We start from the raw sequence: 26,418 nt of genomic DNA, 5'->3' as shown, positions 1-26,418 counted from the left end.
TTCTCGTTGTGAAATTCTTGAAAAAGTCAAGCTATATGCCTTGACTTTTGCTCCTACGTGAACATAAATAAAGGTCTCAAATACAGGTCAATGCCAATTAATAGTTCTTTTGTATGAATAACAATGTTTGCAACAATGGCAATTTTATCAACTGCTCCAAACCGCTCTCTCAGCGCCAATACAATCAAAGCCAAACTTTCTATGAGGTTTTTGCTTTGAGAACTCTTTCCTGTCCAGCTGATGTAGGGAAGGCGATACTGCATATGTTGTAGGCCATGCCAAGGAGTTGGGATTAGAGCAGAAGAGGTGTTTTGGAAGGGTAGCTGAAACCTGGAATCACTAAACCTTTCCACCATTTTTGAAAACCGATGTCATTTGCACACCACTATAGCTATCTAGTGCATGCATCTCTGTGAACGTTACTTCTCAGGATTGTGTGATTGTGTCTGTAATTTATCAGGCATGCAAAATACCATCTGCATTTTGTTTCATTACATGAGACTTCGTTGACTGAGACTAATTGTCTACAAACTTAATTTTTTCATTTTAATTGCCCTCTAATCTGAGATTAGATATCAAATTTCTAAATACAAATCTCTCAATTACACGTGTGTAAACAATAGGTATCTTCAACTTCTTAAAGAGCAGTGAAAAAATAACAAAGGAACTGGAACGCTATTCACTTATAGACTAAAAGAAGGGAGATTTATATTAGATGTTAGGGGGAAATTTTTTACTCAAAGGGTGGTGAAGCAGTGGTACAGGCTGCCCAGAAAGCTGTGGGTGCCCCACCCCTGGAAGTGTTCAAGGCCAGGTTCAGGCTGCCTTAAGCAGCCTGAGCTGGTGGGGGAAAGCCAGCCCACATCAGGGGTGGGAACTGGATGAACTTTAAGGTCCCTTCCAACCCAACCATTCTATGATACAATTCTGCTTGAAAACATTAGTCTTGTTGGCTGTCTGCCCAACAAATTCACCATCTCTCCAAATTCTTACTCCACTGTGCTCTCCTTTGATTAATTAGTTAAAATTTAAAAAGATCATGCAAGGCTATACTCTGATATCACATGACAGACTTCCTTGTCATCATGATAAGCAGTTTTATTCTAACTTTCATTTTACTAATTAAAAATATGCTATATTATGGTGCAATTTACTGAAACTTGAAACATTGTTCTGTTTGCCTGAAATCACACTGAAAAAAAATTCTAAAAAAATCCAGTATTTGATTGGAAGACTTGAAGCACTCAAATACTTCCATTTGAACAGTAACTTGTTTCAACATTTGTTTATTTTACTAACCAAATGAATCAGAATTAAAAATATCTCAAATGACGCCATCTATTTCTCTTCTGTCAATTTTTTTTTTTTTTTTTTTTACATCTCAATCAAAATTTTTATTTTGGTAAAGAATTTTTTTGAACACACAACATAAATCCTAATAACCTACAGGAGGTCAATATTTAAACATCTCATCCCACACTGAGTCCTAAGGTAAGTTAAATGGAAAAGTAGATCTTCGTCATAAACTTTCCATAACTTCCTCTTTGCTTACGCTAGTGGATTTGTGTTGAAGTTGTTTTTTCATAAAGAACATTTGAGCAATAACAAGAACTTTGGAATTCAGCCTTGCTTGGAGACAAATTTTCTAAGAGTGACCAACATCTGTGTTTTCTCACAGACATCAAATAGCAGATGGTAGCTACATCTAAAACGTAAATGATAAAAAATGCAGACTTACTAAAATCATCATTTCAAAATAGATCAAAGCATCAGTTTTCAAGCCCAACTCCTCTTTGTTAATCTAGCTTCTGATTTTGTTTTTGTTTTGTTTTGTTTTCATGTTTAAAACTTGTTTTCAGCAATAAAGAATCAAAATTCAATTCTATGCATTTCCTGGAAATTGTGAAATGAATAGGATCTAATATAGGTGCTAAATCATCTTAGAACAGGTGTTTAGAAATCTTAGAATCTTAGTCTGAGTTCCTGACTTCTCCACAGAGTGCCTGTGTGAACAGCAACATCCTCCTATCCACAACAAGCATCAGCCACTTGGACCTAACTCTTTGTAAGACTGTTAAATTGTTTTCCAGGTGGAGTCAATAATCCACTTGAAAAAACAGGCAGTAAAAAGTTCATAACTATTCCTGCCCATATCTACACAGAGCAATGCCAGACACCGGCTGGGAGAAGAGTGGCCAGAGAGCAGCTCAGCAAGAAGGACCTAGGGTGCTCGGACAGCAGCTCAGCATAGACCAGCCCTGTGCCCTTGCAGGCAAGAGGACAAACTACATTGTGGGACGCGTTATGCACAGCAAAGCGGTCAGAAGTGGTGCTTATCAGCTATATTTAGTATTAGTGTAGCCTCACGTTGCATATGGTGTTGCAGACCTAGGCTCCACACACTAAAAAATGTTGTTAAAGTGCTTGGAATCTTCCAGTGGAGGGCAGAAAAGCTGTGACAGTGAAAGGCATGCCCTGTCAGGAGAGGCTGAGGGCACTGGGCTGTCCAGCTGGAGAAGAGGAAGCTGGGCGGCAACCTCCTTGCTCCCTGAGGATGGGAAGCAGGAGATGCCTGGCTCTGCTCCTGGAACTGATAGCAAGGGTGGGAGTGGCAGAGCTGCTAGGATCACATTGGACATTAGGAAAAATATCTGTACTGTGAACGTGGTCAAACACACTTCCTGGGGAGCACCCCGTGCCTGTCAGTTGTCCAGAGGCATTCAGACAATGTTTTAAGTTGAGGTTACCCCTGAAGTTGTCAGGTAGTTGGAATTTGTGGTTTTTGAAGGTCCCTTCCAACTGAACTACTCTGTTAAAATGTCAGCTGAGTTTTCATACAGTTGCTGTTCCTCTGGCTTTACTTCGTTACCTATATAAGTGGTATATGCCAGTACTAGACAATATGTGATAGCTCTAGAAAGTAAGTGACTTGGAAGTCAGCCTATTGCATTCTACAGTCTGCAGAGCTTGATGTAAAGACTTTGCCTGTTGATATCTGTGTATCTGTATCTGTTGATACTGTTGGTATCTGCTTTCATAGATGAGTAAAGGCTTTAGGCAGGCAGTCTGTCTGTAGGCAGCTATGGAGGGCACCTACAGGTTCTTGGGTACCCCAAGTCCTCAGAAAAAAAGGAGCATCTGCTGCTTCACAAGAAAATGAGCTACAAAGGTGCGAGGAAGAGCTACTGAAGGGATTTCAGTATCTTTATCTATTTGAATTAATCTTTTAACTTCAAAAGCAATTGAGGGTGTTCAGCACCATTCAGAAATGGGCTGACCCAAAAGAAAACTGACCCAAACATTTTAAAGTACCTAAAATTCTATTCTTTCCACTTGCTTTCTCTTGGTACAACAGGAAGTGAAAGAAGGAAAATATCCGTAACAGTTGCACTTCTGACAAGTCCCTCCTAAGTAAGTGAACTCAAGCTAGAGAACAAAACACCATCACATTTCATATCTTAAGGTAGTTTATTTTCTGTTGTACATATTTACTGTATAGCAAAATAACACATCTATTTATTTACATTAAATTAATGTCATATTCTTTACATGTCATAATATTTTCATATTTCACTTGTCAGTACCAAATACTCAAAATTCTCTTCCACTGTCCCCATAACCTCTGTATGGTTTCACTTAACGGTTGTGTGAACAGCATGCTCCTGAACAAGACGATACTGGTAACATTGGAGATAACAGTAAGACTTGCAGTCTTTCATCACAGGCATCTTGGACAATATATGGAACAAACAGTAGAAATATTTATAACACAGAATTATAACGTGTGTTTAAATGAAACCTATAGAAATTGTTTATAAATTATCTGCAGCCATCTAAATCCTGTAGTTTATATAGCACATTCACAGACTTCAAGAGTGTTTCTTTAGTTTAGTTACTTGAAGATTGAATACAGATTTCCTAGCTTGAATGGAACTTTATTACTCCGTTCTTGTTCTTATGAATAAAGGTCACACATTAGCATTTTGAGTTTACTGATGTCTCAAAACTCTATTTCTTCAGAGTTTTAAGAACTTAAATTAAAATTCCAACTTTAAGTGCTTTGAAAGGAACAGGAAGGCTCTGTTGATTTCAGAAGCTTTTAGATCGTCACCAATTTGGTTTTAGATCTAGGTTCTTAGAAGTAAAAGTTCTTACTGGCTATTAAGGACACCGAGCTTCTTCTGTGTAAAATTCTTTCATTTTTAAATTGTCTAATTTATGAATTGTTATTTTGTATTTTAATCAGTTAGACTAACTCCGTAAATAAAATTTAGGTAGTATTAGAGCTGGAAAATGCCATATTTGGAGTATTCCTAGCATTCAAGACCCCTATTAGCTTCAGTCATCTTTCTAAGGCAGTGAGGTGATGCTCTTCTCTATATTTCTCTTCTTGTGAGATTGTGCCCATTGCACTGAGCATTTGTTTCCATTAAATAATATTGCAAATATTAATTATGCTTTGTTAATATTCAAAAACAAGTTTCTGATCTGTAGGATAGGTATAAATGTGAATAACATTAACTCTAAAGAGCTCTCTATAGTGAATGCTTTACCTCATTGCAGGAGTAAAGATTCTCCTGCTATAAAGAAAACTCCACTGCCTTCATGAGGTTGGCTGCAGCCTTCCTTTCTTTACTGCACTGCCTTTTCTGAACTATGCATACATACAGGCAGAAGTAAATCAGCACTCAGCAGTCACAGCATTTGCAAGAAGGCCCAGTTTGTAAATCAAGTAAATAAAATTACTTCAAAACAGAGAAAAGAAAAGCCCAGAAGATGACCATGTTTGAAAATCCATTTCAATAATAGTCTTGATGGATTCATTTAAACTTACATAAATACAACTCCATCCTATCAAAAAATGTACTCTATCCAAGGGTACAGGTACCATAAGTAGTTGCATGGCCCTTACAATAGCTTCCAGACTGGGACTCTATTCAGAGAACTCTATGTGCATTCTGACACTTATATTCCACAGAAATACAATCATTTCAAATGATACATGCAAAACACTATAATTCAGCCATGAAAATGTAAGTATGCTACAAAGAATGATTCAGTTAGAAAAATGACCAGTAATATTAGAAGTAATTCACTGCATTGGGTTTGATTTTAAGATCAAACCATTGCTTTCCCTCAAATGATGAATGTTGCTACGTGTTCATTCTGCTGACTCATAGCAGATGCATATTAGTGGAGACTGATATATCAAAAGTGTTTTTTTTTTTCCATTATGAACTGTGCTATTGTGATAATGGCAAAACAGATTTTTTCCTTAGATATTCACTTGAAATGGAAGTTCGTAAAGTGTCCAGGGAGTTTTCTGTCTTCACAGACTGTGATTTTCTGCACCTTTGTGGGATCAAGTCCTTGTAGAATTCCACTGCCTTCTTCTGGAAGTGTTTCCCAACAATAACGTACAGGACTGGGTTCAAGCAACTGTTGCTATAGGCGCAGTACATTGCCATCTGGGTCACAATATCATTGATTTCTTCAAGGCATTTCAAATTCCCTGCTAGGTAGCAGACTGTGTCGATGAAGGTGCTGATCTGGAATGGAAGCCAGCAAATGACAAACAGCAAGAGCACAGCAAGGACCAGCAAGGTAGCTTTCCTCTCTGTCTGGATTAACTTGAGTTTTTGTAACTTATTACTTCGTAAGGCCTTGGTGATCTGAGTAGTGCAATAGGTAATTACACAGAGTGGGATCATGAAGCCCACAGTATTCAGCAGGCAATTGTTTGCAGGGCGCCAGTAGGGGTTTGGATAATCAAGAAAGCAGGCTGTGATGTTGTACTCTTCGAAATACTGTAAGTTTCGGAACACCATTGTAGGTGAGCATATGAACAGTGCACACACCCAGATTATAAAGCTGTTCCACTTGGCACAGGCTGTTCGCCGCATCCGTCCCAGAGACATGGTTTTTACCAAGGCCAGATAGCGATCGATGCTCACTAACGTCAGAAAATAAATGCTAGAGTAAGAGTTCATGTAGCTGATTGTGTTGACAGCTTTACAGAGGAACAGGCCAAAAGTCCACTGAAAATTATTAGAAATATTAATGGCCCAGAAAGGTAAAGAACAGACAAACATTAGATCAGCAAATGCCATATTTGCTAGGTAAATTTCAGCCACAGAGCAGCGACTCTTGTGGAAGCACAGGACAATAAGGACAAAGGCATTTTCTATTGTTCCCAGAATAAATATAATCCAAAGGAATCCAGGCTGATAAGTCTGTAGCCATTTCCATGCATCTGGATTAATACATTCATATTCATTCATTTGATGCACACTTGAGTTATTGTGGAAATCTGCTGGACTGATTGTAAACTCCTGTGTGGCCACAACATTGTAAAGTTGCACAATGTTTTCAGGTGTGATGGTAACCATTTCTGTGCAGAGAAAAAAGAAAAAAAAAAGGTAAAATGAGACTGCTAGCTCATTGCTGCAAAAGACAAGAAGAAAAGCTGGCTCTGCTTTTCCCACTGTCTTAAACAAAAACAGCATCAAACATACTTAGGATTCTCTGGGTTGCTTTTCTGTAGTCACCTTGCTTGCTTGCAGAGGGTTTCACAGAGTAAACTGCCATGGACTGCATGTGTGGAACAATTTTAAGGGTGCAAAGCAACAGCCATCACTGTAATAAGCAGGTTAACTGAAGCTGGCAAAGAACATTTGCTGGCCTTTGTTCACTAGTAAGTGAATAAAATAAAACAGCAAGCTTACTTGTTTTGTTTTCCTTGTCTTCCTTTTTTTTTTTTTTTTCTTTTTCTTTTGAATTCTTTGATAAGGGTAATGATTACTTTCTTTTCTTATCTTTGTGTATCAATATTCATAGTCTCCCAAAGGAAGATGCATCACTGTGAGACTCATGCTTTCAGCTGAAAAGCTCACAGTCTTGTGGCATGCCTCTCAACATTTTCTTCCTTCTGTAAAACTAGAACTGATGGAATTCAATAGTGTTTCCTCTCCACACAGCTCCTTATTTTTGTCAAAATCTCCTCTCCCAGCAATTTAGTTTGCAGGTCTAGTTTGCACTGAGAATGCTGCAGGAGTGAGGATTAGTATTTCTAAGCAGCGTGGTTTTGTCAATTCACTGGAATCACCTGCGCATTTCTGTACTTGTGTTACCATCTCCTTCAAGTCACAGAAGAGATGAATGGTACAACCTTTGGAAGGGAATCTAGGTTTAATTGATCCATAGCAGGTGGGTTGACAGATTGGCAAGGATAGTGGCCATCATGTAAGCAAAGACCTTAGGAGTTGGACTTGATCCTTATGGATCCCTTTTAACTTGGGATATTCTGATTCTATTACCTGTCTGCAGTGAAGCTCCAGTGAGTTAATTTGAGTTGTAAGAGCAGAATGTGAAAACCAGGTGCTGTATTGTAAACATTCAGAACAGCATAGGGTCTTACAGGGAATTATTTAAGGACATAAATCTCAGATACGTGTTTAAATATGTCACTAGCATCAAACAGTTGAATGTCCAGATTCCGCTTGGCACCGTTAAAATTTTAGCTTTGGCAATTATTCCTATGTTCCTGAGACTGAATGCCCAAATATAAGAATCCAGGCCTGTATGCATAGTTATCTGAACTAGGTGACAGCAATATTGTTTGTTTTATTCCAGGTCTTTAAAATACCTCTGATAACATTGTGGTTTCATTGGAAGCTTTTCAGATGTATTTTTAACTAAAACGTTTTTCTGACTCATCTGGTAACTTGGCAGTGAAAAACATCTATAATTCCTGGAAGGATAAAGTTCTCATTCATGTTCTGGTTACCGCACTAGCTGGTTGGTAAAAGTCAATGCTAAGTATGCACGTTGACATTCAGCTCTAAGATGAAGAACTGCTGAAAAATGATGACTGTATTTTGCGTATTCATTTTAATTAAGTACTGTAGTGCTTGGGAATCAAATGCAAAGATCAAGACTGCATTAAGTATAACAAAAACTCTCTGCCATAAAATTTACAACACAAGTGTCAGGCACTATAGGTCAACTGGATAAAACAAGTGAGACTGAGAACATTTAGCGATGAAACAACACTCCCAGCTGCCCCTCCCCTGCCACAGCTCCACGCAGTTCCCTCGGGCCCTGTTGCTGTCACATAGAGCAAAGCACAGCACTGCTCTGCCAGTCCCTGGGAGGAGCTGCAGGCCGCCATAAGCTTCCTCACAGCCCCCTCTGCTCCAGGTTGAACAAGCCAAGGGGCCGCAGCCGCTTCTTACACATCTTGCCCTCTAGACCTTTCACCCTCTTTGTAGCCCTTTTTCCTGGCACTTCATGCTCTAACAGTGTTTAGGAAGTAAAATGCTAATGGACCAACAGAAGGTCATCTGAGAACAGAAGTTCTGTTGGGCGATGCTGTAAGCAGAAGCTGTTGTTTCTGCCGGGAGCAGGCAGCAGCAAGAATTAAGTGCACTATGAAATTCTTTGAGGTTGAGTATCTGCAGATGCTTAATAAGGCATTCATTAGTAATTCAAAGTCATAAAGGCTATGATACTGTTGGCAATTTCTATGCCTCTTTCTCATAATTATGACTAATAGGAAAGCAAGAACCAGGAATTAATTTTACAGCAAACGGAAGCACAAAAACTGCCCACTGGTTGATGATATCTTTCCTTTAATTCACCTTTTAAACGATTGTGCTGTAGAAAGACCGAGAATTGTTTAAAATAAGTTACTTCTGTGACATTGCTGTGGTCTAGGAACGGACTTCAGGACCTAGTTAGAATGTGACCAAGGCTCATGCTGTGTGGCTCCTGGCTTATCTGTCTCCTTGGTCCTTAGCTCAGGCCCTGGTGTAAAACATTGTTAGAAATGATGGTGTAAATGGTGTAAAATTTGCTAATCATCATTACATGTCCTATTTAAACAATTGCCTGGGGCTATTCTCTGCAGCACGGGAAAGTCATGTAAACCATGTGCTTACTGAATATGTTATGATTTATGCAACCACAATTTAGAAAAGAGACTGATTTGCCATAGTCTTATCTCAGGCCCGTGAAAATAAGTGTAAACCCCTCACAAAGACACTGTGTGCACAATGCAAAGCAGTTTTAATGTCTCATCTTGGACTGATTTTATCTGATGATTTTGACGTAAACTGTCTAGCTGAAGCAATTTACTATTACTGATTATGAAGAACTGCTGTAGTGGGTTGAATTTGTTCCTGCTGAAGTTCACCTCTTATTATGGAATACTTCATTCTTTACAGTCAGATAAAAACATTGTCAGTCATTGTTTTTCATTGTTCCAGAATTATTTTTTTTTGCTAGTGGTATTGGGCATAAGTGGCAAGGTTTCGGCAGTTGGAGGCTGCAGCATGGCTTGTGTGGCAGACAGCCATGCCTTGCCTTGCCTGTGCTGATGGCTGATGGCACCCAGCCCACAACACTGTCCTGAGCAGTGGAGCAGGGCTATGGTGTTGGCTATTGCAGTCATATGTTGAGCAATGGCATGATCCAGCCAATGCTGCAAATAAGGTAAGCTCACACAGAGATTGAGAAGAAGAGGGTAATATACTGTAATTGCTGTGGTCCTGGATTGTTTACAGATAAGGGGAGAAAGACTCCAAAAGGTGGCAGTCACAAATGCCATGATTTGAAAGCTCTGAAAGCTGTGAACAATCATTGATACTTCTTATCTTTGCCTGTAAACCTGGTGGATTCTTCTACTAATCAAGGATAGACTTGTATGTGCCATCGTGGGGGAAGCATGCCAGAAGAGATGTGAAAGAGGAGCAGAAATTCAAAGATAAGGCACAGAGTCCAGGAATCCTTGAGATAAGTATTAGGTGAGGATGTAAGATCTCCACGTTATTGCTGTACATGCTAGAGCCTATGGATGGTCTGAAGGAGGACATGTAGAATATGATGAAGCATGATTATAAGCCCTCTAAAGATCAAAAGCTGCAAAATAAGGAATGCAAATGCAGGGGGAAATATCTCAGAACTCAGTTAATAGTGCTAATGGATATGAATGAGTTCCAGGAAAGCTGAGACATTTTCTTCTCCAAATGGAGAAATGCCCATGCTGCATCAAGTGAACGTTTTTCACAATCAGATTTGGGTATCTCTGAAAGTGGTGTTAAACTTTTATTATACTATGCTAAGTATTTGCTCACGTGCTGAGGTACAGTGAAAAATAATCTGCAAGAGCACAGGATAAAGCAGAAGATAGAAACTGTTGCCATATGACCTCAACCTTCTTGGCTGCTTGTTTCTCAAGGATTGGGAAACCTAAGTGTAAACTATTATGTAAATAAGGGTATTGGTGACCAAAATGGGGGGAAGAAGACTATCAGTCTTAAATTTAGGCAGAATACTCACTGTTTGTTAGTTTATGAACATTTTCTTCTTGGTATCCAAATTAATGATGAGATGCTTGAATTACACTGACAAAAAAAAATAGCATAAACATTCCTTGAGGCAAGACTGTTTAGCCCATGGCAATATTTCCAATTACAAACGTACTGGAATTACAAGCATGATGTAATACTTCAGGTTCTGAAAGTTTACGCTTTCTCTTATTTGTAAATTATAGCCACATCCTGGTATGATCAAATTGTCCATAAATGACATCACCTAGGATCTTAGGGCTGAAATGAGTCACTGCAGGCCTCCACACTTGCATTTCTAATTTATGGTCTCCTACAATAAACAGCCCTTATTTTGCCCATAAGCAATTGTAGATACAGCTTAAAACTAAACAAGGACCTGAGCATCCTTGCAATTATATTTCTACCAATGTCTTCACCCTGAATGCTTGTTGTTGTCCTGTTGCTGTTGTCCTGGGTTTATAGTTTGTCAGCTTTTCACAGACATGAAAAATTTCTCCTTTCCTCTTCTTTTTGGGATCAGGGTTAGCTAACCATTGTCGTGTCACTTTGGAATAAGTGCAAGGAGCCACTACACCACTCTCCCACTGTGTCATACTGTGTCCACGCTCTGCCTCTTAAGACATGCCTATTTCTCTGAGCAGTGTAAGGCTTCTAATCCACCAGAAAGATGAAGGGAGGTTTGATTCAGTTTTATTCAAAGCAAACCTTTGAACATTCCCTCCCCCTAGATGATAGAATAAACTCTCTAATCACCACAATCTGTGCTGCCCAGCTCAAAAACTGTTTTGTTCAGTGTTTATATATATCTAGGCACTTGGATTGAGGTCTTAGTTATTCTTGGTCTTATTTATTAGCATCAACATAAATGATAGTGATACCACATATATTTAAAACTGGAAAAGGCTGAAATATAAATATTATTTTTGTATGTTTTTTTTGCTTAGAGAAACAAAATTAAATCATCTTATACACAAATTACTGCTTCTTATCTTTGTATTACATAAAGAAGGACATAAGTCTACACAAAAACTTTAAAAAAACTAAAAAAAAAATCAAATCAGTGGTAAGAAGTTGAAACTGGCTTATTGATTTATTCCTTCTGTCTGTTTAAAATGCAAATACAGCAGGAGAGTTTTATTGCCAGCATCTTCACAGAGTCACAGAATTGTAGTTGTTGGAAGTGATCTCTGGGGAACATCTAGTCTAACCCTGCAGCTCCTGACCTTCAGATACTTATAAACATTGATAATGTCCTCTCTCAGTCTGCTCTTCTCCAGGCCTCTCAGCCTTTCCTCATAAGGGAGATACATCAGGCCCATCATCATCTTCGTGGCCCTCCACTGGACTCTCTCCAGAGGTTCCCTGTCTTTTCTTGAAACGAGGAGCACAGAACTGGACACAGTACTTCAGACGTACAGGCTTAGTAGAAGGGGAAGATCACCTCCTTCAACCTGCCGGATGCACTCAGCCACTCCTCCCAGTTTAGAATCATCTGCAAAATTGCTAAGGCTGCACTTTGTCTCTTCATGCAGATCACTGATGAAGATATTGATGAACAAGACTGAACCCAGCACCAACCCCTGGGGAACACCACTAGCTACAGGCCTCCAACTAAACTCTCTGCTGCTGATCACAACTCTCTGAACTATGCCAGTCAGTCAGTTCTCAGTCCACTGTCGAGTTGTCTATCCCACATTTCCTGAGCTTACCCATGAGGATGTATGGAGACAGTGTCTAAAGTCTTGCTGACATCAAGGTACACAACATCCACTGTTCTTCCCTCATCTACCCAGCTGATCATGATGTCACAGAAAGCTACCAGCTACCCCTTGTGAATCCATGCTGACTACTCCTGATAACCTTCTTCTCTTCCATTTGCTTGGTGATGACATCCAGAATAAGCTGCTCCATCACATTCTCAAGGATGGAGGTGAGGCTGGCTAGCCTGTAGTTTCCCAGCTCATCCTTCTTGCCCTTTTTGAAGACTGCAGTGACTTTGGCTTTCCTCTGATCCTCAGGCACCTCTCCTGTTCTCTGTGACCTTTCAAAAATGATAGAATGGTTCAGGCAAACAGGATGGGCAAACAGGACAGGCAAACAGGGTGTGGTGTGTCAGGAAGGGCATCGTGCAGGAGTTCGTGCAGGCAGGACATTCAGGGAAGATGACAGGCAGCCTGGAATCATTACACCAAAACCATAACATTAGGAGCCTTTTTCTTTTTTTCTTTTTTATTTTTTAGAAGCATATGGCTGATACTCATTTTTCTTCCCATATTAAGTTAATGGAATACATGCACTGAACTTAGAGAAAGAGTATTCAATTAAAATGAAACAGCATGTTTCATTTTGTGGACGAATGCTATTGCAGAAGTCTATTCATGCATCCAGATTGTGTTCCCTGAAATAAAGTGGTATAATACGGATGATTACTCAATTTCAGAACTCTTATAAGCTGTTTCAGTAAAGTTTTATTACTTATTTTTGTGTGATTACATAGAATCAATTTATGCCTCTCCTATTCCCTGAAATGACTCTCTCTTGCTGTCACAGACCTATTTGGTGGTATATGTGCCTGGGAATTAGGTATCCAGACCCAAAATTCATTTCAGCAATACGGACTCAGAACAAAGGCTTTGTGAAGGCTGGATAGAGCATCCAGCTGAAATCCACACTGAAGTATGTGTGGAATCATCCGTAACAGTATTTTGGGTTTATCTGATTTAGGTACTGCCAGTAGGTGGCTCGTCATATGTACGTGTAGCTTTATACACAATTAGGTGACTATGGTACAGAAGAACAGAAAATCTGGGAGGAAAAAAAATAGTTTTGAGTGGCTGCAAATTGAGAAGGGCATTTGCTCACTTCTGAAATATGAGACTTTTGTGATGCGCTTTATTAGAAGAAAGATCAGCTGCAGAAAGAAACAGCAAAACACCCAAGGCCTGACACAGTTTCCAGTCTAAATCTCTGATCCTGTGCAGACCTGAGGCTGTTCCAATCCTATTTATTTTTTGTGAGGATTTGTGCTCCTAAATATCCCTAAAGACAGCTTGGGAAGCCAACTGTCCCTTAATGGTGCCCAGTAATCTAGGAGCCATGCTTCTTCATGCTGCTATAAAAACTACAATAAATGCGACAGAGGAGCTGTCAGAGTCATAAGAAGAAAAAAAGGCACCTGCCTGACAGATCTACTGTTACTGAAATGAGAGTTTAAGAGATGCTGTAAGTAAGGGTGGTTTTCTGCAGCATGATGCTTACTAGAAAGTCTGTTTTCTGCTGAGTTAAAGTATTATTTCTGCTTTCTCAAAGGCCTATAATGTTAAAATTACTGACTTAAGAAAATAAGATGTGACAAAACACCTTCTAACTGCCTCATTTGAGACCATCTGACAGATCATAAATGTTTGCCAGCCAAAGATATGTAAGTTTCATTTTAACACATTTAGAGGGTTTCATTCCAGGACAATTTTTCAGGGAAAAGAGATTTTTATTGTTTCTCAATTAATTATGGGGTTATGACATAACAACTTCAATGCATATCCTTTATCTTCATGCCTGCAGGTCCACTAGGCCTCAAGAACAGTTGATGGGATAGCGTAAACGGAAGCTTTTTGGCAAGAACTGAAAGACGTGTCATTAGATCAAGGCCATCTTCTGTGATGGGTCTTATTTTTGGAATTTGTTGTTCACAAAAACACGGGAAAGACATTTTCTTTATGATTTCTGTTCTTTCTCTTTTAGGCTTATTTTCAAAGCTGCTCACTCAACTTTTTTCTCAACTTTCACTGTTACAAAAATCATCCTTGTCATCTGTCCCCAGTATATTACCTTTCTTGTTTCCATCCAGACAAAGAGCAATGGGATTGGTTGTTTCCCTCTCATAGGTCTTAGCAAGCATTTGAGTTGTGTCCTTGTCCAAATATAAAAAAATGTATAATTATGTGGCTACTGTGAAATGTACTCTGAAAGTTACTCAGAATATCCTTTTTAAGTCTGCTTTACTGAGAATGTATTCGTTATTTTGGAGAGGCAGAAGGAGCGCCTGAATAATTCTTAAAATGTTTCTTACCTTCAGTTTCACAATGAAGATATTTATTCTCTCCGTTTACCGTCTCAATGACTCATTTTTAATTTCCACTCTTTGTATAAAGTAATCTTTACTTGGCTTTAGCTCACATGATATTGTAGATCAGCAGATACTTCCTGTGGCAATGCTGGCACAGCACTTCCTGTTCTTCATTCTCCTCTGCTGTTCCTTTCCACCCTATAGCTACTCTCACAGTTACTATTCAGTTTTATGAGGCTTCTATTGAACCAGATTGAGGAACTTGACTGGGACAAAAATAACCTTGTAGAAGGAAAGGCCTTTTAATGAGAATCAAGTCCCCAGTTTGTCAGAAAATTAAGGCAATGAACAAAAAATGAAGTTTTTACTTCTTAAAAGGGGAGTTTAGAGAATCTCCAGTGTGTAAACTTGAAGCACACCATGGAACAGCAGCCATTATACTGCAGTTACCATTAAGGGTCAATTATGTTAGATAAAAAAGGAAAAATATGTATTCTGTTAAAGCAATTATCTCAATAACAATGGGTCTAAAGAGGCTTTTATTCTTTCCCTTGGGTGGGATGGGAAGGCACACACTTTCAGTACTTGCTGTTGTAATCAACTAAAGAAAGATGTGGTAAGAACAGAAGCCCAATCCAGTGTGATGAAGCACTTTACATATTACTTTTTCCAAATTGATATCTTAAAAGGAGTCACAATACTAGTATTTTTATATTATGCTTTTCCTGAAAAATCCCATACTTTTCATCTCCAAATAACTTGGGATGTTATTTTTCAGTGCTTTCTAAATCCTATTCAATAAGTCCAATAATTCTGATAGAATATGGTATCTGTGTGTAAAATAACTACAACTGAGATAGTGAATGGCAGAACAAAATGGCTAGACTTCTGTAAGAGCTGGTAGGAAGAGGAAAATCTGAACTGAATCAGTGGGAAGGGTTACTGTGTATGGAAAAGGGCCAATCTCGCTATGAAATCTATGCAGATTTGGGTTAGGGTTACATAGATTTGGTCTAGAGATAGTGGTGGTGTTCATCCCCTGATTTGTTACTACCTGTTTTAGAAATGGTTCTACTAAGAGTAGAATGCGCTCCAAATGATTCAAATGGCACCTTAGTTTGAAGTTGCTGCCATTCTGAAAGTACTTTTTTGTTACTATAGTTTTATTTAATCTGAAATGACAAATTGTCATTTCTAACATTACAATCTGGCCTAAAATCAAAAGAACAAGATCTTCAAGATTCTCCAGCCATTACTCAGTTTTAACTTTATCATCCTCAGAAGTTTTAAAGTACAAGAGGATGAAACCTTGAGTAACATGATCTTACCACACGACTGGCCCAGACTATGGCAAGAAGTTAGACTTCCTTGATGCCTTCCAACTTGGATTATCCTAAGATTCTTAGCTTGTGCTTCTTGTACTAATAATTGAATTTCCATTTGAATTTAGCCAACAAACAGAAGCAGAATGTCAAAAAAGTAAAGCTCACTGAGCATCCTTAGGAAGCTATGGACATTTTGTGGAAAGTAACATATGAACTGGCTTTTGCTAAAGAAGCTTTTTGCTAATATCAGGACAGAGCTATGGCTCTTCAAAGTCAGGAAAGTAAGTAGAGATAAGCTGACTTTAACTGACAGGGTTTACAGTGAGGGTAGAAGGGAGCCTGGATGCCTAGGTTGAGGGGTGATGCTGTGGGCTGATGTGTGCCCACTCACATCTTTTTATGGGCTGTTTTGTGATGCAGTGGACTGTTCGAGTCCTGTTTCAAATGTGTGTTATCTGTGGAGTATTAAAGTATGTACTGTTAAATTTGCCTTTCAGATATTTATTTGCCTTCGCTTATCTCCTTAGGTGATCATAGGGAGAAGTGTGGAGAAGAGAAGATTTGTAAGACTTTAGGAAAGACATTAAGTCAATATAGCACTGGAGATGCATAAGATAAAAAAATTAGTTATTTTGAAGAACAGCAGCAGCCAAGTGTTTGGGAGGCCATTCAAGTGCTTGAGTACAGGTATTTTGGAATGAATATGAGATAGGGCCTCTGAGAAATATGTGCTTCTGGAGCCATGCAAGATGGAGTTCTTGAAATAACTCCAGACACTGCTGGTGACCTTTGCCATATGATATTACTACAAAGTGGCAAATTTTGAGGCTAAGCAGAGCATTATAGGGACTATAAAATAGAGCATTCTGGATATGAGATGCAAAATTACAGCAAAAGAAGACAAGGAAAAGTCTCCTGGGAATTAGCCTGTTAAAACAGTTCAGGTTTTAAGAGCTGAAAAAGAGAAGCTGCTGATTTCTTGTGGAAAAAATGATTGAAACATAAAGTTATGCTTAACAACAAAATATACTTAAAATCTGAAAAATAGTTTTCTGTATTTGAAATGAGTAAGTTTGATGTGGTTCTCAGTGTATTGGACTTTGGATTAGTCTTGTTTTGAAAGAAAATTCCTGCTGCTTGTCTTTTGGGACACTAGGAATGCTATATAAAGCTCTGCGGTACCTTGGCAACAGTTAAAGCAGATGAGCTAGAGGCAAAGGTTTTTGTTTCTACTTTTATGTGATTTCTCTGGAAAAAAAGGTACATATGGGCAAAATAACAGGAAAAATAAACCAAACCTGCCTTCATATATTTATTTTTACTTGGCTGAAAAACAGGAAAACTCTGACGAAGCATAACAAGTTGCATAAATTTCTTGGTATCTTCTCTACCATGTACAGTGGGAATATCCTGAAGAAAGCACTGGACATTATGAACGCAGCAACAGAGGTGGAATAATAAGAGGAAAAAAACTGTAAATTCTGAAGTATTTTTGCTTCCAGGAAGGTGAAGCAACTGATTCTCCTTTACTTGCTTTGCTGTAGTGGAGGCACAGAAGTGTTGCACAGCAGCTTAGGAAACTCCACTTCAAGCTCCGTCATTGATGAGCATGTGAATGTCCTCTTCAAGTCTACATTACTGCTACCACACTTCTTTGGCCCTGTTTAGCCATTCCTTTCTCCTAACAGCTCTTTTTCCTGGGTTTCGGCTCTAAGTTCTTGTGACTAGGTAAAATGTGAAGGTCTAATGGCCAAATAATGTTTATTCATGCTGCTTCCTTTGTGCACTATTTAATGTTGAGATTTGCCTTTCAAATGAATGGCTCTGTGCCCTGAAAGTACTTAGCTTCTAGCTTCTAGAGAACATTTTAACAGCCATTTAGGCAAAAAAGCAGATTTGCCTCCAGTACCTCCAATTACGTTTACATAGTTACTAATGGCATTTGCAATAATGCAGCATTTTCTGCACGTTTTCACAAATGACTCTCACAACTATGACTTTCGAGAAAAGGCTAAGTATCTCCAGTAGATTTTACTCTTGAGTTCATCAGGCTTTACTAAATTTTTACAACACCCTGCGCTGCTGCAACTAAGATTTCATCATCAGATACAGACAGTTATCCTCACCAGCATGCTGTGGGGTCTGAACATGCAGATATCTGAAGGTATTGCACTCAGTATATGTCTTTTCTAGAAGCTAGAAATAACAAAATGCCTTTGGTTCACTTAATGTCTCCCAAAAAAGCATACAATATATGGACATCCTCATCCAATAAAGGTAGAGTTTCCAAACATCAAATTGGGCTCAGACTACAGAATAGGCTGAAAAGTATGATTAACTATATAATGGTTGATTTTCTTTTCCATTTTGTACTCTCTGTGAACCAAGCATCAGACAGTTCCCTTGTCAAGGAGAAAGAACTCTGTAAGTTTTTTCAATTCGGTGATAAACTTCAGAAAGTCATTTTGTCTTGCTCTTCCTGGGTCAAACTTGCCCACCTCTGCTGTTACCTGAGCAGCCGTGGCAGTCATTTCATATTATTTTTTTGTCTGTGTTCCTGCCTTAGCCAATGTACGAGGCATTTGCAATTGGAAAAAGTAAGGTTTTAGATAACAGGATATAAATTACCACATTGAGTACATTGCAGAGGAAAGCTCAAAACTATATATATACTTAAAATATATGTGTATGTGAGAGAGAGAGAATAACTATAGTGAACCTCACACTACACTGCAGTTATTTTGAGTCAGCACTGATAAAATTGTTACACACCCAAACATGGTTTGTTTTCCTGCTGAAAACATAGCAGAACACCAATGGCAATTTTTATGTGGAAGTGCATCATATTTCTATGAAATGCAGAACAAAGCATTCAAATAAATGTTGATAAGTATTTGGTGATTAACTAGATTGTACAAGCAGTCATGCATTTTTCAACACTGTGTGGTCTGCAAGGCTCAGGATACTTCTTCAGCTGAGAACTGGTGTGATGTACAACACCAATATACAACAACGAGCATTTGGATTATGATCTTATTTTTGCCTTTTCATTCTTTGCCAGTGTTCTGAAATTAAACTGAGTGCTAATTTATTGCCCTCTGTTGTTAGCAGCAGGAGATGTCAGAGACTTTCTGGAATCTGATAAAGAAAATCTGTTTTTCACTCTGTGACCACAGTTTTTGAGCACCGGTGATTGCCAATATTTGTCTATCTGCTCTTTTGATATTATGAGTGCCAACACAAAAACGTAGTGAGGATTTTGTTTGAAAGGTTCTTTTTTGAATACATACCACAGCCCCTTCACAGAATTCTTGTACCCACAGCTAGCAAAAGAGAGAGATCCTTCTAAGCTTGTGCAGTCAAATGGTGTTGGGTTGTCACTGGGCAGTTATGTAGTATGACATGAGATCAGAAGTACTGTCCTGTCTGTACAGTGGTAAAATTAATGGATCACATCTTTCCATACCTCATTCTTTACTGCAGCTCTGTATGAAATGTTCTACTACATGTCAGAGGAGGCAAATTTCCTTTTTCTATTAAAAGGACAACCAAATTTTTTCTTGAGAAAAAAAAATTGAAATAATTTTTTTTTTTTTTTTTTTCCCACAAGTGAGTTGGGAAAAATAACAGGAAAGATTTTGGAGATGTAGTTTCTGATTCTGAACAATGAAGGAGATACACAGACAAGTAGCTCATGGCTCATCATAAGACCTGAGCTCTGTGGCCATCCAAATTATTGTCTTTACAAAGTGAAGCAGCTCCAAAAAAAAAACACTGAGAATGAAAGTGGTCAACTAACTACAGTATCCACCAGGAGCTTGCTTTAGAAGGAAGATGCCTCATTCAAAATTCTTATTTCTGTGGTGCCCATTCCTAGACAGATTTCCCCTGAACAAGTGCACATGCTTTGGTTTCTTGCTGCTACAAAAAAAATTCAAGATCCTTTCATTCCAGATGGGAATTTCTTCCTTTTGCCCCTCCCAACTTTTATGTGAAACAGAATTTCTACCTTCTGACCAGCTTAGTTAATTTTGAAAAATATTCTAATTTAAGTTAATCCCATCCCGTTTGAACTCAGGTACCTCCAATTTTGCAGACACTGTAGCATATAAAGCTCTCTGTGGCATGCAGCAGCTCTCTGCAGCAGGCAGAAAAGTCTCGTGGCAGGCCAGGAACAGATGGAGAGGAAATGAGGGGATGCGAGTTCTGGAAGAGAACATAACACTGTTAAAGAAAACACTGGAGAAATATTACTAATTGGAAGGAAGGAACACTGGAAAGAAGGCGAGAAGGGAAATAGGGGCTTAATCTCTCAAGAGAGAAAAGGGCTTGAAAGCAAAAAATGAATGAATAAGAATTTCTGCTTGAGTCAAATATACACCAAATTAATAAGAGTTTTTACCTGGGATTTCTATTCAAAATGTTATAATACCTGTTTTTTTTTTTTACAAGTGCAGAAGAATGAAATTCCCAGTGTCTTGCACAAGATCATGTTCATGGTTTGGATGCCAACTGGTAGACCAAGTCTATTATGGAAGGAAACAAATTGCTGTCTTGCATTTCTGAAAAAGACTGACATTTCCAAAATGTTGCAGGAAACACCTTCCCGAAACTGACTCCACTTTGTTACTTCTCCTTCCTTTTAATTCTGGGAAACACTTCTCTTGCTGAGCCAGCTGGCTGGAATTTCTTGGCTATGAGAAGACTTTTGAATGAAAAAAAGGGTTTCTTACAGAAATGATGTAAGTAGAATGTGAGAGCACGCAATCCATACCTCATGCAACATGTCTCTACCTGTGTTTTTACAAGCATGTTTGTTATAAATTCAGATCTAGTGTGAATAATATCCCCTCCATTCACAATTTGCCTACTTGTCAGATTTGTTATGTAGGCTTAACCAGGCTGGAATAGCATCACTTTGAAAATGAACTTGCAGCTCACCAAGAAAACAAACAAACTAACTAACTAAAGCACTATTTAAGAAGCTCTCAAATTTTAAACCAGCACCCTTCTTCAGTAAACTGCCAGTAGGTTTTTTTCATTATATAATTCTTTTACTTGCTGTAAATCTCTATCAAGAATGGTTTTTAAGAAGATAAGAGTTTTTATTCATTAATCTGCTCATGAAGGTTACTCCCAGATTCTCATTACTTGGATATTTCAGCATTAACTATAATAAATAAAATATAATACTTGCCTAAGCAAAGGAGAAAAAATAAACAAACATATCATAATCATAATAGATGGACACATCACAAATGAATGACAGTATATATATAATTTTTTGCAGCAAGTTAAAATGTGGGGACCAGGAACTAAGTGTTGGAGACAGAAAGTCTGAGATGTGTTGCCCCATCTCAGAGGATGGCATGGAAATGTGTACAGGAGAGCTGGGTGGGTATAGTGATTTTGTAGAGGAGCATGCATTTTACTTCTCTGACAAAATGCTAATAACCTCTGTGCATGTGTTTATCTATATTTCCATGATTGCATAGAGAGAAAAGAGAGAACATTCCCACAAAAAACCAAAGATTTAATGATCACTTTTAGTTCCACAAACCATTTGCCTGCTGCTTTGCTGTTTACTTTGGGAAAAATGGTTTGTGATTTTCAGTGCCCAGTTCTGGAAGGGGCAGGCAGCGCAAAACCTGTAGGATGATGCTATTACCATCCTGTCTGTGTTAAATTGGGACCTGGTGCTTCAGTGGTAATCAATGTGCAAGAGCCCTGCAAGAATACAGGCAGGTTTTGCCTCAAAGAGCCTATAGTCTAAGCAGAAGCCAAATGTGAAAGAGTGAAGAATATAACCCATTTTAGGGAAAGAGTGCTGGAGAATATAAGAGCCAAACTTAGTGACAATGTTTACAATATTTCCATCCTCCTGCATGGAGCCAGGAGTTGGATTCAATGATCCTTGTGGGTCCCTCAAACTTGGTATATTCTGTGTTTCTGAATTTAAGGATCAGGTCCCACCTTTGAATTATGAAAGCCTCACAGCTGCTTGCAGCAAAGCTCAGGAGACCTGAAGAACTGCTCTCAGCTTACTGGCCTGCCTGGTGTCTGCAAGCAGTTTACTGCCCGACCTTCATGCCCTGTGACCCCAGAGCAGCAGTCTTTTGAGTAGTCAGCTGGCAGATCATACAGCTGCAAGGAAGGAAAAAAGCCCTTCCAGGGTCATGGGGATGCAGCTCCCAAATAACTTGCAGGAAGACTGCAGGAGGAAAACCCGCTATAGCCAATTCTGCCTCTGTGCATGCATATGTAGATCCTGTTAATATCAAAATGACCTTGAGCTCTAACCACAGCTTGCTCTCCTTGTTGCTGAGTTTATTGCAGATAATGAGTGTGAGAAATGGATTTCTGCATTTAGGAAGCTCCACTCTCTGGTAATTCAAGAGCTTGAAGCCTGGCTTTGTTTGCAACACCCTCATCACGCTGGCATACCTGAGTGTGCAAGGCTTAGCACTGGAGGGTCTGCAAACCTGAAAGTTCCTCATTATTTTCAGATATCACAAAGACAAGCCCAGAGCTGCTGAATCAATCTGAAGAGTTGATATACAGGGGAGGTAAGTATAGCACAGCAGCAAAAAGAAGTAAAATCCACCACTTCAGCATATTTGCAGAGTCCTGAGGCAGTTTGTAATGGATCAGATTTTCCACAATTTCTGAATGCTCTTATCATCAGAGGGCTGCTTATCATCAGAATGGAGACAGCTTGCTTTCAGTAGGCAACTTTGTTCCTTGTATTATTTTTCCTTTTCTTTATGGTCTCTGTTCCCTTGTGTCTGTTCTCTGCTGTCTAGGGCTTGCAGTGAGGTACTAAACCAGGGTCAGTGTTCTTCAGCCTCACTATGGTAGTACTGCTTCTAAGTGAATGGTGTATCACCCCTGGTGGTGGTGGTGATAGCTAGCAGGTGTAACTTTGTGGGAAGACAGCAGCCTGCAGTGTCTGTATTTAGTGTTCTTGTTGCATTGCTTATCTTCTATGTTTTCTTGCTGTGGTTGTACCCACCGCCTCCAGGCTGCCACACCACAGAGATGCCCTCTCCTCCCTCCAATACTGATTTGGAGTTCTCACTTCTTCCCTTACAGGAGCCCTTAATGGGGAGCTGGATCAGGGGGCTCCAGTTTGAACAGGGTTTGGTGTGAAACTGTACTCTGAGCCTGTACCATGTCATAGAATCAGCGAATGGAATAGGTTGGAAGGGACATCAAAGACAATTCAATTCCACCCCTTGCCACGGGCTGGCTGCTCTCCACCAGATCAGGGCCCAGGGCTCCATCCAACCTGGTCCTGAACACCTCTGGAGATGGGACACCCACAGCCTCTCTGGTCATCCTGTGCCACTGCCTCAATCCTCTGTGTAACAATTTTATTTCTAACAACTAACCTAAATCTCCCCACTTTCAGTTTAAAACCATTCCTTCTGTTCTTGTAAAAAGTCAGTCTCTCCTAATTATATGCTCTCTTCAAGTACTGGAAGGCTGCAATGAAGTCTCCTTGGAGCCTTTTCTTCTCCAAACTAAGTACGTCCAACTTTTCAAAGTTTTTACACAAGAGAGGTTCTCCAGCCCTTTGATCATCCTTGTGGCTGTCCTCTGGACCTACACCAAGAACTCCATGTTTTCTTTGTGCTGGGGGCCCCAGGCCTGGACACAGTACTCCAGACAAGTCTTCACATGGGCAGAGTGGGAGACAATCCCCTCCTTTGCCTTTCTACCACCCCTGTTTTGATATGCCCAGGATACAATTGGCTTTCAACGCAGCAAGCACATACTGCTGGCTCATACTTTTCTATTTGGTCATTGTGATTTCAGACCAGTCTCTATTGGACCAAACCAAACCCTTTCTCTATACAATGCTCACCAAGGCATGTCTTCTTCCTTAGCTGTGCTAGGAGAGGGGTTCATCTAGCTTTCTGTTCTCAAAAGGTGAAGATATATGTGGCAATGTCACTTTAAAGCATTACTGCCTCACCTCTCCCTAGTCTGCCCCACTGCTGTTACCAATCCAGTCCTGTAGGTTGTGACTCTTTTGCAGATGTCACAAGAACTGAAACGGTATCACCAGCTCAGGAAATAGATTCACTTCAAGAAAAGTCACTTGTTTAATCTTTCCCTGATCAGAAATGCTGTACAACAGCACAAGGAGAAGAAACAGAAAAGCAACTGCACTGCAGATCCATTGTGCAAGGAGAAGCTGGAAGCTTCAGGCATCTGCACCCAAAGTCACACCAGCTGTAGAGCATCGGCTAAGAACGGCTTCTGCCTCCACTCTGAGGCCCTGTTTGTTAGCAGTCTCACATCTGCTGAGCAGGAGCACACGTTTCATGTGTGCGTGTGTTAAATTTGAAGTATGCGAGAAGGAAGAGAGACCAATGTTTAGATAAGGCAGGGGAAATCCAAGAGTGGAGGAAGGGTTCTAAAAACTATTGGTGAGAAAAGAACAAGCCTGGCTTATGCGTAGCTTTTAAAGAAAAATCAGGTTTTAAGTGGCATTTTGACAGAAGATATTTATTCTCTCTCTTTCTCTTTTAAATTTCATATTGATTAACATTGCTAATGAGCTCAGGTGTACATTTATGGCTGACTCGGTTACAGGGACGGAATGTATTTGTTTTGAAAGCAAAACTCTATTCATTATTCCTGGATTTGCAGTAAGATTTTTTTTTCCTACTCTTCCTTTTTTATTCCTACTTTTTCTACCATGAAAACAGTGGGGTTTGGGTTTCTAAAAGCCTTTTGCCTCCTTCTTTCCAGGAAGAAATATGTTATCTAAAACTGCCTGTTCCTAAGCACTTAATTTTAGCTTCTTGATAACTAACAGGCTAAAATTCTTCCCAATTCGTCTTGTTTTCTATCTGGAAAAGAACTTTAAATGTGGTAACACTTGCTCTGAGAATACAGCTCTGAGATTTTTTTTCCTAGAGTAGATATGATATCCTTAATTTGGGAAGCTCTAACTCGAGAGGAAAGGCTGGGCTTTTCTGTTGGGTTGGCAGAACAAAATGTTCAGGTAACTCTGACTTACCCACTTAATCTTGTTCTAGCATGTACAGGGCTCAGTGGAAAACCTGACAGAAGTGTTCTGGAGATGTCTCTGCTCCGGCTATCCCATCATCTTTATTAACTTAGGTACACTTATCTCTTCTCTTTATGTTTGTTCTCTTCAGACTGAAAAGACAGATACATTTAGAAGTTTCTGAATGATTCTGAAGTGTAAAGATGCTTCTCTTCAATGAGAATTCCTCAGTGAATTTCCAGGAAAAAAAAGCAGAAAAGGTTGTAACCGTATGACAGATATTACACAATATCCTGATAATTCAGATTTAGAGATTCTGCTATAAAAAGAAATATACTATTTTCTAGCTCTGTTCAAGCTTCTCTAAGAAAATATATACAACTGCTAAAGATAAAAACACATTCAAATTTTAGGAGATGGCATCTGTATGATTACACACAACGTATCAAAACCAAGGATTCTAATGACAAACTTTGAACTATTTTGGCTGCACAACTATTTTGTTATTACCGTTACTATACACAGCCCACTACTTATAATACTGAGTAATGGAAAATGAATAGCATATATTTCAACATTTGGTCCCTTTTTTATACCATTCTAATTACAATTCCAGTTCTAAGCTGTTTATTTTTATAAGCGTCTTATAAATCTTACTTTCACTGTATTTTTTTCATTTTTTCATTTTAATATAAATATCAGAAGTAAATCAATAAAGTTGTTCAAAGGTGAACTGAAACCTTTCTTTGTTACACAAGAAGCAACTCAGAAGGTTTAGTCTTTGCCATTCAGTCAGTACAGATGAGACAGGTCAGCAGCATAAGGTACAAGCAAATCCACACTGTGGCACAAAGTTGAAAATCAAAACAATAAACAGTGAGAAAACACTGAGGGCACACAGAAAGAATTGTCAGTGCCTTTTCCCTGGTTCTTGTTAGGTAAGTTCTCAGCTGAAAATGAAGTTAGCTGCTTGTACTTTCTGTTCTTTCATAGCTAAAACAAATGGAACACACTGACTGCCCTCCAGACAGATCATTTTACTCACGTAGCCCATACCCGACAGTCCCTGTGTCTTTGGCATCCTGAGCACACTGAAATAAAGCTTTTTTTTCCTGTAAATATTTCACCTCTGCAAAATCTGCCAACCTAGCATGCTGCATCAGTGATAATTATTTTCTTCCTCTGTTCCTGGAATGTTAATGATGCCAGTTGTTTTCTAATTAAGCTAGAAACATATTAAGAATTCAAGAAGCAGCTTTTTCATATGAAAAAGAAGTGAAAGCACATACCTTGACTGCAAATTTGGTACTGAGGAAGTACAAACAAGTGAGTGCAACACTTCTCAGTGAGCAGCCATGCTCCGTCTGTTGTATGAATGAGTGTAACTTCTGATTTTCTGCCCCTCCCTGAACAGAGCAGACTCATCCCTCCATTAGTGACATCATATTCCTGGACTTTCTGCTGTACTATATTTCATTTCAGGAGTGCAGCTTGTTTGCTGTAACTAGCATGAGACCACTTGTATTTGACTAGGGGTGGTAAACAGTACAAATCAAATTGAAGTAATGACGTCCCACAGAGTGTGTATGAAACAGCCATGTTTGTTTACAAAGAGCCTCAAACATGTACGTGTGTGAACATACACAAAAACAACCT

At 39.1% G+C, this 26,418-nt stretch overlaps 1 protein-coding gene across 5 annotated transcripts; it reads right to left on the bottom strand.

Moving 5' to 3' along the window:
* Nucleotides 1–3,478: 3,478 nt before the first annotated feature.
* On the bottom strand, nucleotides 3,479–26,173 carry BDKRB2 (bradykinin receptor B2). Of its 5 annotated transcripts, XM_042872113.1 has the most exons (5): nucleotides 26,052–26,173; nucleotides 24,772–24,914; nucleotides 19,823–19,946; nucleotides 10,339–10,403; nucleotides 3,479–6,391 (listed from the first exon to the last, which is right to left on the bottom strand). In XM_042872113.1, exon 5 carries the CDS (start codon nucleotides 6,387–6,389, stop codon nucleotides 5,244–5,246), a length of 1,146 nt encoding a protein of 381 aa, XP_042728047.1. In that variant the 5' UTR covers nucleotides 6,390–6,391; nucleotides 10,339–10,403; nucleotides 19,823–19,946; nucleotides 24,772–24,914; nucleotides 26,052–26,173; the 3' UTR covers nucleotides 3,479–5,243. The 5 variants fall into 5 exon arrangements, 4 of the variants coding, with proteins under 4 accessions (XP_042728047.1, XP_042728066.1, XP_042728053.1 ...); XM_042872132.1 differs by lacking the exon at nucleotides 10,339–10,403 and having other exon boundaries at nucleotides 19,823–19,964; XM_042872119.1 differs by lacking the exon at nucleotides 10,339–10,403.
* Between the last annotated feature and the right edge of the window lie 245 nt (nucleotides 26,174–26,418).

Source organism: Lagopus leucura, unplaced genomic scaffold (assembly GCF_019238085.1).
Source record: "Lagopus leucura isolate 7727_CA_CO unplaced genomic scaffold, USGS_WTPT01 Super-Scaffold_1, whole genome shotgun sequence".
Lineage (NCBI taxonomy): Eukaryota > Metazoa > Chordata > Aves > Galliformes > Phasianidae > Lagopus > Lagopus leucura.
Note: the sequence above shows the minus strand (reverse complement) of the source record. Positions and strands in the feature narration are given on the sequence as shown.